At 37.3% G+C, this 14,886-nt stretch overlaps 1 protein-coding gene across 12 annotated transcripts in view; it reads left to right on the top strand.

Moving 5' to 3' along the window:
• Window positions 1–14,886, top strand: part of DMD (dystrophin) — a 2,032,119-nt gene that overhangs the window by 947,471 nt on the left and 1,069,762 nt on the right. For all 12 annotated transcript variants that reach the window (XM_061627388.1, XM_061627390.1, XM_061627384.1 and 9 more), the window contains 4 exons: window positions 4,321–4,443; window positions 8,146–8,283; window positions 9,833–9,985; window positions 10,840–11,022. In XM_061627388.1, the coding sequence (XP_061483372.1) occupies window positions 4,321–4,443; window positions 8,146–8,283; window positions 9,833–9,985; window positions 10,840–11,022 (597 nt within the window). The remainder of the gene's footprint in view (window positions 1–4,320; window positions 4,444–8,145; window positions 8,284–9,832; window positions 9,986–10,839; window positions 11,023–14,886) is intronic.

The following is a 14,886-nucleotide window of genomic DNA, read 5'->3' as shown; positions in this document are numbered from 1 at the left end:
GCTGAACCGTTGCCTGGCCGCGACAATGGACTGGATGAGAGTTAACAAACTGAAGCTCAATCCAGACAAGACTGAGATGCTGTTGGTGGACGGGTTCTCTGATCGGATGGTGGATATATACCCTGTCCTGGACGGGGTTACACTCCCCCTAAAGGACCGGGTTCGTAGTCTGGGAGTCTTTTTAGACTCTTCCCTCTCACTTGAGGCTCAAGTAGCCTCGGTGGTTAGGAATGCGTTTTACCAACTTCGGTTGGTAGCCCAGCTACGTCCCTATTTGAGTAAAGAGGACCTTACATCAGTGGTACATGCTCTGGTAACCTCACGTTTGGATTACTGTAATGCGCTTTACGTAGGGCTACCTTTGAAGACAGTTCGGAAGCTACAACTAGTGCAAAATGCGGCGGCCAGATTGCTGACAAGGACCAAGCGGTCCAAGCATATAACACCTGTTCTGGCCAGCTTGCACTGGTTGCCAATATGTTTCTGGGCTAGATTCAAAGTGTTGGTATTAACCTATAAAGCCTTGCGGAACGCCTCTTCCGATATGAACCGGCCCGTGCACTACGTTCTGCTACGAAGGCCCTCCTCCGGGTTCCAACTCACAGGGAGGCCCGGAGGGTGATGACAAGATCTAGGGCCTTCTCAGTGGTGGCCCCCGAACTATGGAACAGTCTCCCCGAGGAAGTACGCCTGGCGCTGACTCTGCTCTCCTTCCGGCGCCAGGTCAAAACCTTCCTATTCTCTGAAGCATTTTAAGTTACACTGATTTACTTTTTAAAATGTTTATTGTATTGGATTGATGATTGTATTTTAGTATTATTTTGTTATTCATTGTATTTTTATGCTATTTTATGTTCACCGCCCAGAGAGCTATTGCTAGTCGGGCGGTATATAAATTTAATAAATAAATAAATAAACAAACAAACAAATAAATAAATAAATAAATTACTAACAATCAATATGAATGATTAATGCAGACATGCTGCAGACCACCTGAATGAAGCTCGCAGACCAGTGGTGGTCCACGGACCAAAGTTTGGGAACCCTCACTATAGACAAGGTACTGCCAGTGGGCCACCTTTATTGAGCCAGGCTTACTCATGGACTTGCTTGGTTGGGGGTGCTGGCAAGCATCCAGCAGCAGCAGCAGCAGGCATCTAGAAGTAATGACAGGAATGCTAGACCTGAGACAATGCCATTTTGATTCACCCAGAATCCAATGCTGTTATTTCCCATTCTTTTATCCCATGATTACTAAGCTTTTTTAATATCATTTGGTCAAGGACTTTTATATATTTATTTGTTCAATTTTTATATTGAATAATCATATAAATATATCTGCAGTACGCAAAATACAAAATTTAAAACACCAATATCAAATAAAGAAACAATCAGTACAGAAAACATAATAAAATGCAGCATGTTCACATAAGGTCACTGAAATACAATATAGGTCCCCTTCACGCGAATGTTATGAATGGACCTTGAACTTCCTCATGAGCATAGGTCACTAGAAATGCAAGTTTCTCTATTGTGAGTGCAGCAAGATATTTTGCTGGAGTTACCCGCATGTCACCCCCGAAGTGTGTATAAATCTACCCTTAACCCAGTGACACACAGAAAGTAAAATAAAGAGTGGTTTTATTAAGAGAAGAAACAAGGAAAAATATTGCAGTGTACAGGTGCAATTTAACAATAAGCAGCTTTCTAACTATTATTCATTCATTCAGAAACACTAGATAGACTAAAGCAAAGAGACTAAACATATGCACACTTTCACATCAAATTCACCCACACAGAAAGAAAAGGAAATAAAGAAACCCAGAAGTTGTGTATACCTTTCCTGGACAGTTGCTGGGAGTCTAAGGCTGAGAGAGAGACTTTCGTATCTAGCACAAAGAGCCAAACCCCTGCCCTCGTGTAGCTAGTGTTAGATTTGAAAGATCTCACCCCAATCCTTAATTCTGTAAATTGTCCCAAAGATGCTGGAGAGTGTTGGTAAGAAAAGCAGCTGTTGGAGCCCTCCAGAAGAGGAACCGCTGACCCCTTCCAACCCCTCATGTTTTATATCTTTTTCTAACTAAACTGACCCCAATGTAAATGTGTCCAGGAAGATGTGGGCGTGACAGATAAGAACAATAGAAAAGTTTAGGAGTACTGGTCAAAGAATCTGTTTTTTCCATAACCCATTTCCTGATAAGTTCCCAGATAATAGGTGTGATCTCCGATAATCATTATCCTGTCTTCTCCTAAAGGTTAAGATTATCATAATCCTTATGTAAACAGTTTCTCTGTTTGAAAGGAACACCTGATTCTTACTGGGCAACATTCCCCAAATTTCCATAGGAGTCAGGAAGTCCATACCCTCAGGCTTTCAAGATATGTAGCTACTCCGATATCACGGAGAGACTGTTTCCCAGGAATCTTTGCTATTGCAGGTTTTCCAAAGTCCGGTTCACTGAGGTGAATCAAAGATTAAAAATCCCCAATATTTTGTTCCATCATTACAAGAAGGCTTGCTAAAACAATCAAGTTTTAAGCTGTAATGTAACAACATTACATATAGTGTCAACTGAATCTTAATGTGCAAAGAGTTCCATAATCTCTAGCAGTTACACCTTGAATTTGGCTTGATAGCAAATTGACAGCCAGTGCAGATTCTTTAGCACAGGTGTCACATGTTGGCAATAGGTCCTTGACCAGCTATGAGTTGAATCCAAAGGGAGTGCTTCATGAGCAGAAGACACTTTTGCCCATTCAAACTGTGGGGGAAGGGAGATTTTCAGCAATTTTCCCTTACTGCTGGTGCTTTCCATTCCACATGCCATTCTGTTTCAGAGCAATCCCCAACCCTCAGGAGCAGATTTTTAGAAATAAAGCAGCTACAGATGAAAAGGCAAGAAAAAGTCACTTTTTATGATCAAAACTTAGGATCAAAGGCAATCAAAATTGCATAGGTTGATCTGTGGAGAATTAAATATGTGGCTTTGTGTTTGGGACAGAGGAATTGGCTAGAATATCTTTTTTTATACATTCTAGCTTGGAATACTAAACTTAATGTTTCCAAGCTAAGAGTCTAACACTTATGTGATTGTAAACCTGTATAATTTGTCACACATTTGAATAGCTCATTTTGAGTTAAGTTGCTGGAAGAATTGGCTTATGCTGTGGCATTAACTGAGTAGTTCTATGTCTAACACCTGAAAGTCTTCAAAGTAGATATAATATTAGGAATCTAAAAGGCATTTTTATCTCCTTTTTTTGTTTGTGAATTATCAAAAATGCACCACATCAAGGATATTCAAAGTTTACAAAAAAGAAAGTTTACTATGTAACAATTTGATCAATTTAACTTTTGGTCTTAGAATGCACTAAAGACTTTATATTAAATTTGAAGTACATACTCATATGCATGTATTCCCCATTTGATGCCTAAAAGAAAACACGTGGAATCCAGCTTGTTAAAGCCCTTAGTCACTCTAAGATTCTAAATTGAAGACAGTATTATAATTTACATAAATCAGTAACTAAGCTTTCTCCCAAAGCTTTCTAAATCCCTATATTGCTTTTGGGGGTGGGGGTGCAGAGAAAAACACATGTGATTGCTGTCTTTTTAAAAGTGGTATGTAGTGTGCTGGAAATGTTCAGAATACATTGAATACTGTTATATTTTATTAATATGGATATTTTCTGATTATTATTAACACAGTTTGACATTTCAAACAAAAAAAATACTATGAAATATGTTATGTACATAGTCATCTTTGTGGAAGAACTGAACATTCTGATAGGCTAGGTTTATCCAAAACCTCAGGGTTATGTTTTCCCCAGGTTCTCATAAAATTTATAATACACTGAATGTATGTTCTACATATTTATTTGCGCAGATTTACCATTCCGATACAAGTATATATTTAACAAGCATGTATGCTTTGTTGGTGCAGAAGTTGAAAAAAGAGCAAATACATTTATATTGATTGTGGCTTTTTATCTTTGTATGGTTTTCATATAGTATTAATGTTGCTTTTCATTTTGGTAATTTATGATGTTTTTATGTGGTTGATGAAGTTATTTTTGTAACATAAAACAAAATGCTGAGTGAGCACCATAAATAAAGATTGATCAAGCTAGGTACTACCACTGGTTTTATTACATAAAGGCTGTTTTGTAAAATACCCAAAATGTGTGTAATTAATTTAACAGTTGGGGACAAAGCAGATATGTCACTTTGGTTTATGTCTGTAATAAAACATTATGTGATGTAAAATTGACAATCTTCCTTTCCTCTCTCCCTTCCTGACTTCCCAACAATTTTTCAAGCCCTTCATTCCTTTGAAGGAATTGGAACAGTTTAACCTTGATATACAAAAATTGCTTGAACCACTGGAGGCTGAAATTCAGCAGGGGGTGAATCTGAAAGAGGAAGACTTCAATAAAGATATGGTAAATTGGTTGTGATGGAAGTATGAATGAAATGGGAATGGAAATGGAATAAATGCTGGAGCAGAAATTAGAAACCTCTGTGTTTGCATTTGACTCTTTAGACAGGTTGCTCGCTTTGTCATTCTGTTGAGCTGCTATAAAATTACAGTGCTGCATTTAGTATTTGTAGCACTGTAATAATATTTTAGTAAGGCATGAAAGGTTACTTTTAATAAAACATGTTTATTCCTTTTGAGTAATTATGTGAAACAGACAGAAGGGTCAGCAATAGTGAAATATCTGAATTGTCATTGCAGAAGTAAATGACAGGTGCATTGTATTACACAATAGGGCTTTGTCCAGCACAAAAATATATTTATGCTGGATCTGTCAACAAATCTGTCATTTAATCTGATGCTGAGTGCTAACTGGAATAGCAGAGGAATGAAATCTCAAGCTATGAATATATTCAACAATACTTTTTATATTGTTTATTATCTTTTTTAAAAAAAGACTACCCTGTTTCTGATTTCAATAATTTAAAATTATTATATATAGAATGTTGACAGAAAAATACATTATTTGTACTCATAACAAATTTCTTAAATAATTATGTACCTGCTGTTAATTTGTGTAACTTAAGAGAGATGGAGGAAAAAAGGTATAACTCAAACAGCAGAATTTGATAACTGCAATTTCTGCACAAATCTTTGTTACCTTCAAGTCACTGAACCCTTGACATTCTTCGACATCAAATTTAGTGGAAGCTATGCAGCTTCATCTTCTTCATCTTCTATTCAGTAAAAATAAAGAAATAAAATTGTAAGTGCCTAGATAATGCAGAATTTGCCAATTTTTTCCAGACTTTTCCCTTGGAAGCCCATCCTAGGTTTTAGAGTGAACTTCTTGTAAATGCATTGTAAAATTTCTTCATTTTGCTTGCCTTCCATGTATAAGCTGCTGCTTAAGTTGTTAGCATTGTTAGTTGTTACATAAGTTATTAGTACGGATGGAATTTTCTGGAAATCTCAGTGTTGAGTGCATGGGTTTTTTCTAATTCTCATCTAGCACCTTGCTCTCAACAAAAAGCACTTTTTTTACTAGCCAAGTTAAAATATAAATGAATCTCACATATTACATTATTATTATTATTATTATTATTATTATTATTATTATTATTTGCTTGTACACTCCAGAAACATAGTAGTACATGGGATTTTACTCTTATATGTGTAATATATATAATTTTTGCTTATAATTAGTTGAGCTTTTAAAAAAAAACATTTGAAAATGCACAAGTGGCTCAGACATTAGTGGCCACTCAGTGGAAGAGATGGTCGGATATGGGCAAAGCTTGACTTAGAACAACCAAATTCCATATATAAATCCATTTAAAATTATTTATTCTCAATCCCTAATTGTTAGTATAAATTGTTATTAAAAACAATTAATAACAATTTAAGAATGTGTTACAACTAAGGAAGGGCTTTGCCCCCCTCTGATGTGATCCACCTTACTCCACTCCGGTCACCACCGGCATCACATAAAAGGAGGAGGCAGGAGAGAAGGGGCCCTTCCCATGTGGAAGAATAGAGCAGCTGCTGTAGCAGAAGCTTCCTGTAACAGGTCCATGCAACCAAGGAAGAACAGGAAGGGGAGGTGCACATCATGGGGCAAGCAACAGGCTGCAGACTAGGGTGGGTGAAAAACTTAATTCCAACCACAGAGCATCAGAATTAAGTGGATATTCACCCATTTCAGCATGCAGCCTGTAATTTTCCCTGCGGCATAGCTCCTCCTCTTCCTGTTATTTCTCCTCCGCAGTCTGGCCCTGTTGGGGAGGCTTTTGACACAGTTACTGCTCTGTCCTTCCACCTGGTGAGGCATCCTTCTCTCCTGCCTTCACTGTGATGCCAGGGGTGATGGGGGGCGGTGAATCCCATCCCTAGTTACAACTAAAACAGTTTCAAGATCATAATGCAGTTTCTAAAAACAGGCAGGTAAGTCGTAACCGGCCAAGTAGAAGCACCAGTTCTGACATCATATTCCACTGAAAGCCTGGCCCAAAACAGGTCTTCAGCTGAAGTCTAAAACTTAGAAGTGTAGGTGCCAGACATATTACAGAGTTCTAAAACAGGAGTACCATCACCAAGAAGGCTCTCCCGTGTTGCCATATAGCAGGCCTCAGTTACATATGGTACAGCCAAGAAAGGCAGTCCAACAGATCTTACCGACTGGGAAGAGCTTTACAGGAGAAAGTGTTCTTTCGTATATCTTGACCCCAAGTTATATAGGCTTTTGTAAGTCAACACAAGTGCTTGAAGTGAGCCCAGTAGCATATAGGCAGCCAGTGCAGTTCTTTTAGAATTTGTTATATGTTTGCAGTAGGTCAACCCAGAGCAAAGCCTATCTGATGCATTCTGCGCTACCTGCAACTTCAAAACCAGCTTCACAGGCAGCACCACATAGAGTACATAATAGTAATGCAATCTAGAGGTTACCACAGTTCATAAATTGCTGTCCAGGAAAGGCCATAGTGGGCAAAACAGCCATTGTTGGTAAAAGGCATTTATTGCCGCAGCAGCCACTTGAGCCTCCAATGACAATGCTGGCTCTAGGAGCAACCCAAGCCTACACACCTGATCTTTCAGAGGGAGTGCAACCTCATTCACAATAGGCTACATCCCCAGTTCCTAGATTCAGGAACTACTTACCCATAAGGCCTCTGTCTTGTCAGGATTCAGTTTCAACTTTGTGCCCCCCCCCATACAACCCATCACTGCATCCAAGCACTGGTCCAAGACCTGCAAAGTCTCTCAACAGTTAACAGTGAATCCCCAATAATAATTTCAAGATCATCCACTGCTTCTTGCCATTGTACTATAGTGTTGAAGGACCCAAGTCATCAGTTTTTAGTTCAGAAGCATACCAACTCTGAGGACCATTGCTAGCTAGTTAAAATACTTGAGACACAGGGTCATTATATGAATATACATAAAATGTATATGCTAATTTATATGTATAGATATAAATTTAGCCTGACTTTCCCTGCAAATAAAGTAAAAAAAAATGTTTTAAAGAAAGGAGGTAAGGGGCAAGGGATCTGGGATGCAGATACAAGACTCTGGGCCCTAACAACACCCTTGCCAACAATCTCGTAATGGAGAATGTTCTGTAATCTCTCCTTAGAAAGTAGACCTCTGGTTTTCCTTGTAGCACAGTTGAATGACATTAAAAAAATTTAAGAGTTGCAGATCTAGACGACCAGCATTGAATGTCAGAATACTTAGATTACATTAACCTGTAACTTTAGATAAGATTTAAAAAAAACCCTCCTCAAAATCTAATGTCCTCAAAACCCTTTAATCCTCATGTTCTACAAAAACTAAACAAGTACATGTAAGTGAACTGGGAGCATTTTCCTCCATTATTTACCCTTCCCCCTTTTCTCCTCTGCCTCTAATGTCTGCCCCGAGTTGACTTTTTTTATTATAAGGTTTTCTGGATGTAAGTCTTGGCTTTTTCATGTTGCTCTGTGAAACCCCATGCACATTTATGTTATTGTGTAAAGGATAACAACAACAACTATAATAATTGTAGTTGTAGTAGTAGTAGCAGTAGCACAAGATAGACTAAGTCAGACTTTATGTGTGTATATATATTTGGAGAAAATGTTGATTCCATTAATGTCTGTTCTCTCCCACCCTCTTTTTTAAAAATCAGAGTGAAGATAATGAGGGTACTGTAAAAGAGCTGATTCAACGAGCAGATGTGCTGCACCAAACAATCACAGATGAAAGAAAAAGAGAGGAAATAAAAACTAAGCAACACCTGTTGCAGACTAGGCATAATGCTCTCAAGGTATAAAACATAATTTATAAATCCACAAATTCTCTTGTCCTTTTTCTGTATGTTGGAACTGGGGAGTGGAGAAGGGTCAAAGATCTCTAGAGAGTTGAGGATTTTATCATCTACCATAAGATCTGTTCATTTCAGGGTCCTCCCCCCTCAACATAGGCATAGCTTTCCACAGTTGGTTTTTCAGAAAAGATGAACTGTTAGTGTCCATTTAATGATATAGCTATGTTGTTCACATTTAATTAGCAGACTCTATAATAGGTGTGGGGAACGTTTGACCCTCTAGATGTTTCTGAACTACAACTGCCATCAACCCCAGGAAGCAGGCTAATGCCAGAGATGATGGGAATTGTACTTCAGAAACATCCGGAGGGCCAAAGGTTCCTCATACCTGCTTTAAAAAAAAACCTTGAGAAAGGAAGTACTACCTCTCTTTTTTTTTGGCAAACAGAATCACACTATGTGCAATATATGGCTCTGCTGCAGAAGTTATCATCTAGTAGTCCTACTACTTCTCTCATTCAGATCAGGCTCAAGTACCAGATGAGCCTCTCTCATTAAGATCCTTTTAAACATTTTATGGAGAATCAACAGAGAAATACATTAAAGGAAAAAACTATAAAAGGCAATCATTATACTCAATAATGTCATTACAAGCAACTCCACCATAGCTTGGTCTCTGTCCCAAAACAGCAACGTATGTGGTGGGGCAGAACTACCTTCCCAACATTACACATATTTACATATTTGCCACCATTATAGGCCTAGTTCACATGTCCCAATAAGCCACAGGAAGACTTAAACCACGGTTTAACTGTGAATGTGCTTCATCCACAAGTCTCTACAAGGCTTCTTCCCCCACCCGACAGTGACAGTTTATTTGTCTTAGCGCACATGGTTTGAAGCAAACAAACATGGTCTGGATGTCATGATCACTAGCAGATGCCGAGGTGGGTTGGCAGTGCTTGCCTGACCTCCAGACCAATATGGTACTCCTGCTGGTGCATTTGCACAGCACCAACCTCTGACACTTTGCCTCTCCGACTCTCCATCCCATTAAGCATAATCAACTCTGCTACCAGAAGGTGAAGTAAGCATCACCACCCTACTCCACCATATGCTACTGGTCATGTTTACAACCTAGGATCAAAGCAAAAGGATGGAGGCAATGCTATCAGTTTTCAAAAATAATGTCATCTGTTCAAGAACTCTCAATCATACAACACATTCACACATGCTCTGTAGTTACATAGTTAACAAAGATAGTTCTGTCTAACTAAGTGATCACTCTAGTAGCACAGAGCGATGGATGGAGCCGGGCAATGATGGACTGGTTCTTGGGGTGCTGCAATGGTTTTCACCCCAAACTGTTTCTTAGATGAGAATGTTATGGCTTGTTTAAGCCACTTAAATGGAGAAGCTGGGCAGAAGGGGGACACATATTCACAATCAAGCCATGGCTTAAGACAAAATGTGGCTCATTGTGTCGTGTGAACCAGGCCATAGTATAAGCCTGTTTTTGCCATTCTAATAAGGTCTTCACTGTGAACAGGATCTGAGGTCTCAAAGAAGGAAAAAAGCTTTGGAGATTTCTCATCAGTGGTATCAATATAAGAGGCAGGCTGATGATCTAATGAAGTGGCTGGATAACATTGAGAAAAAGCTAGCAACTCTACCAGATCCCCAAGATGAACAGAAGCTAAAGGTAATGCCATTTTAGAAGCAGTGTATATATCTGTGTGTAAATGTATTAAAACATAGAATTATGGCAGCTCAATACTTAATATTCTTACTTAAATAATTTAGGTAATGTCTGTTGAAAGTAATTGATTTATTCTACACCAACTCTTGTGAATGTTACATCAAATATAATACAAGATATTTTAAAAATTAAATATGTTATTTGTGTATATCAAGCGTACTGTCTTTAAGAAACTTCCATTGTTTTCTAGAAAGTAAAAATGATAATTAATTCTGTATCTTTATTCCAGATGAACAAATGATTTATCGGTATATGGATAAAATCTTTTTTCATGTTAGCACATTCATTTTCATCAGAACATATTCATCCTTCTTTGTCAAAATTCTAAAGATTTATTTAAATGTTGTCAAACAATTGCCTTGTTTATTTTGCATCATCTTCTTTTGCTTCATTCTCTGTTGAGTTCCTTTCAATATTAGAAAAAATAAAATAAAACCTCTAGCCATGCAACTGACAATCACTATGGGTTTTTAGTATGTGGTTTCTGTAAATTACAGCTGTATTTCCTGTTACCTTTCACACTGTGCTAGGGAGCATCAGACAGTTAACACATGGGCCCACATTGACCACCTCTTTAGAATACACATGTCACTTAAATATCTAAAATCAATCAGCTGGATGACCCAAGATTCACCTTTGTTTCTTCTGTCTAAATGTAGACTAACATTTAAAAGTAAGTGTTTTTGATTGTAACAATAAAATTGGGGAAAACTCTACCAAAGTATTTTGCTAATTCTTAGGAATTTATTTTATAGTTAGCTAATTGTCCTGGGCCCTGTATTGGTTTTGCTTAATAGGAAATTGATGGAGAATTGGAGAAGAAGAAGGAAGAGCTGAATGCGGTACAGAGGCAAGCTGATCGCTTGTCTAAGGATGGGGCTGCAAAAGCAGTGGAACCAACCCTGATACAGCTCAGCAAGCGCTGGCGAGATATTGAGAGCAAATTTGCTCATTTTCGAAGACTCAACTATGCACAAATTGTGAGTTGTTCCTGGCAAACTTGTACGTTTGCAAATAATGCTACTAACAGAACCCTACTAACAATGAGAGTTCCCACTGCTAATGCCAACTTCTCTAAAACAAAGTCTCTGGTCAGCAAATGTGGGCCACTTTAATTTACCACACAGTATAAGTCTCATGGTACATCATTTGTCTGGATAATGTTGTCAAATTAAAATAACAAGCAGGTAAAAACAACAGAAATCCTTCAGATTTTAAAAAGCCTTAATTTTTGTTGCCTCATTTTTCCCATAACATTACCAGTTTAAGCCTGTCAGCGTGCCATACATTAATTTTGTTCAATAAACATGTGTGACTCAGAAATATGTATTTTCAACCTGCCATCCCATGCAAAATCTAATTAGCTTTTATTTCCTCATGATGTACAATCTACACACTTAGGAACAGATGGAGGATTTTTCTTTCTATTTCTTATACGTGATTACACTCTTTGAGCTTACCAGGACAACACATATTTTTTCCTCAGGTTTTTACTAGAGGAATTCAAATGCTTTCTTTAATAACGTATGGAGGAGGGAGAATGCTCCTTTCACCTTTTCGGCAAACCTCTGCTATTGGGCAAATGTACCTTTTCTGGAATTGGGATTTCAAATAAAGGATGCAATCAGGTTCTTTGAGTTAAAGTCTTATCTACTGAAAATACTCTAGTTACTTTTGGCTTGTATATATGTATTTCAAGAATAGTATTTCCCATGAAAAACTGATGGAGTAACTTCGGTTTAGTGTGTGAGAATTGTACTACATGTGGCATTTCACTTAATCTCTGGCTCAGTGTGTCACTTGTAAAACTAGTGAACAGACATTCCCTACCTCACAGGGTTGTTGTGAGGCTCTATTAATGTATATATAGTACTATGAAAATGTGTCATGCTTCTTAAAAATATACATTTAATATTTTTTTGAAATCATAAGCTGACTTTAGGTGCAGAAAATAGTTGCATGAATTTTACGTGTTCTCATAAAAGTAATCATATATCTAATATACAGTAAATGCCTTTTGCTGTCATGGAAATGAATCATCAGCATGGCTTTGTCCCATTTGCTTAGCAGAGGGTGGTTTTTCACACAATATCTTGCATACAGTAGTTAAAGCTGCAGCATAAGTTTCAGACTGTTCCAAAACTTCAGTAACAATTGCTGTTACTCTGCTTAGTTACCCCAGCCACATCATTCCGTTTTTTTCCCAGTACAATACTTCAAAAAGAGGCTATATGCTCAACTATCTGCCCTTCAGTTTCTAGGGTATCCGACTCAGGTTTTTCATTACTGGGTGAAATTGTTATTCATGAACCTGACTTGAAGTAGTTTCTCACAATTTAGAGAACCGTGTATGATGTAGTGAACTGTGTCTAGAAAGAAATGTATGAAAACATTCCATCTCTAGTGCAGAATAAGTGAAACAAAAATAACATTCCAATACTTGTTAGGAATATTGTTTTTAATGTAGAAATCAAACAATTCTACAATTGGGACAATAATTTTGCTGCACTCCAGAGAAACCACTGTGTAGGAGAATGATTTTGTATTGTACCCAAAGATATCCTTCTGCAAGCAGAAACAGTTATTTCATTAGAGAAAGACTCCTGTGTGTGGAAGACACCTTTGGATTCAATTCTTTCTCTGTGCAGAGGTTCCATCTAGCTCAGTGATCTGTTTCTGAGACTTGCCAGTCAGCTGTTTTAGGGATTTTTTTTTCAAGGCGTGGTGATAGCATTGCCTCCCTGGGCTCCTCCAGGAGGAAAGGTGAGATATAAATTCAAAAACTAATAATAATGATTGCCTATTTGTCGGTAGTGTCTGGTATTTAGAAACACACGGCCTGATTTTGTAAAACACTTGATTTCTCCAATGGTGTTTGAGATTGTCCTTACACACTTTTAATAATCAAGGGCTCAGCCATGGTACATTGTATTTCACATAATTCATCATTCCCCTGCTTAATAAAGGAGATTCTAAAAACAAACAACCTCATGAACTGGAAATGTTTTGTGCTAGTCAACATGTGCTTTTGATGGAGCATATCAACTGCTGCATCTCTTCAGCAGCATAACAAAACACTGCATTGCTTTCAAGGTGTAGATACTGTTACTCTAGTGCTTCTAGCAGATTTTCTAAAACATAAGAAAAGACCAAAAAAACAAAACAAACCCTCACAATGTTTACTACATTAGGAATGGCCTTTACTTATTATTTAGTCTTCTAGTTGTGATCTAAGATGTTATTAAAACGTAAATGTGGAAAAACTAAGGTAAGTCTATAGGATTTGGCGTTGTTGTATTCAGACCTGAATTAATTGTAGGGCTGGTATGATCATGCCTCTAAACAGCGGGGGAGCAATACAGAACTCCTTATGGAAGTAGCTCCTGGGAATTTTTATGTAATTTTTATTGTATTTTGTTTACCTGTTAGAAACTAGAGGATAGTCTAACCAAGCTGTCTGCTTTCAGCACAAGTGCGCTGAGAAATTATTACTGCTGAAAGCATGGCCAGCACCCCAATTTATCCATTTGTTTTATAGGAAAAATGTAACATGTATATTTACATATTTATATAGCAAGCAACAAGATCTTTACACGTAGTTTCTATAGACACAGGTGTGCAGTGAATATAAGGAAATTGAGCAGTCAAGCAGGTGTATTTGAGTAATCAAGTCACCTCTGTTGGAAACAGTGCCATATAATTTATCTTTCCTCTTTCAAATTTGATGTGTTATTAAGCCACAGGAAAGAATTGGATGAAATCTGTTCCCTTCCAGTCGTTCCATTTAGATATGAATGCTTTACATCACTCTGCCAAATGAAGGATTTTAATTGTTTGATGGTAGGTCTGCAGTGTGTTCATACATGCAAAGTAGTGTTATATGCCAGTGAGGGTTATAATAACAAACTGAATTTAAATTTGTAGCTTTTCTACATCTGACTACAATATCTACACTTATAAAGCTACATATCACCACCCCAAATGCTATATTGTGTCTATTAATTCAGCACAAGATCACAAGGTTATTTTCCTGTACCAAGTAATATTTTAATTTTTATAATTGAGTATGGGCAAAGTGCCATGCAGTTTTCACATTTCTATTCAATATAATGCAGCTTTCAAAAATCAGAATTGGTTTTAATAACTGAATACAGTGCAGTTTGCTTAACAAAGATGCACTGGTATATAGACAAGATGAAAAATTAACAGAACGAGCTTCCTAGGGAGCTTTAAAAAAAAGATTGTCACATATTGTTTAGCTGTCTGTTAAGAGTTAGCCTTTTAACAAGACTCCCACACTTGCATAAACTGTATAATGAGACAAATATGGTTCCTGTAATTTTAAAGCATCCGGGAGCCCTTTTAGTCTACCAAACTGGCATTATACTGTTATATTATCTTCTTGAGGACAGTATTGCAACTGTAATAGTGAGCACTGTTAAGTAAATTATACATGACTGCATTTTCTTTTATTTATACTAATAACAGTGTTCCACCATATCTTGTTTTGCCTTTTTCTACTTGTAAAAATGTGCTTTCATCGTATTGCATAAAGAGCCTTTTAATGCAATACATGAAAATGTATTTTGAAGCTTTTGGGTGTTAAAGGATATTTCCAACTTACATGTTGGAAACTACAGATGGAGAAATCAGTCTGTTTTCAGTCCCTGACATGTTCACATGTGTTCCACCTATAAATCTGTTCCATCCTATTCCCCCATTAATCTGTAATAAATAATTCATACAAATTTTTTTACACACACATTCATTTAAAATTCCCTCCCTCAAAATACACAATTCTAAATGTATTTTGATTTTTTTTTAAGTATAGAAGTTCATTGGAA

This window comes from Rhineura floridana, chromosome 5, assembly GCF_030035675.1.
Source record: "Rhineura floridana isolate rRhiFlo1 chromosome 5, rRhiFlo1.hap2, whole genome shotgun sequence".
NCBI lineage: Eukaryota > Metazoa > Chordata > Lepidosauria > Squamata > Rhineuridae > Rhineura > Rhineura floridana.
The sequence above is the reverse complement of the archived record's forward strand: the minus strand, read 5'-3'. Positions and strand labels throughout refer to the sequence as shown.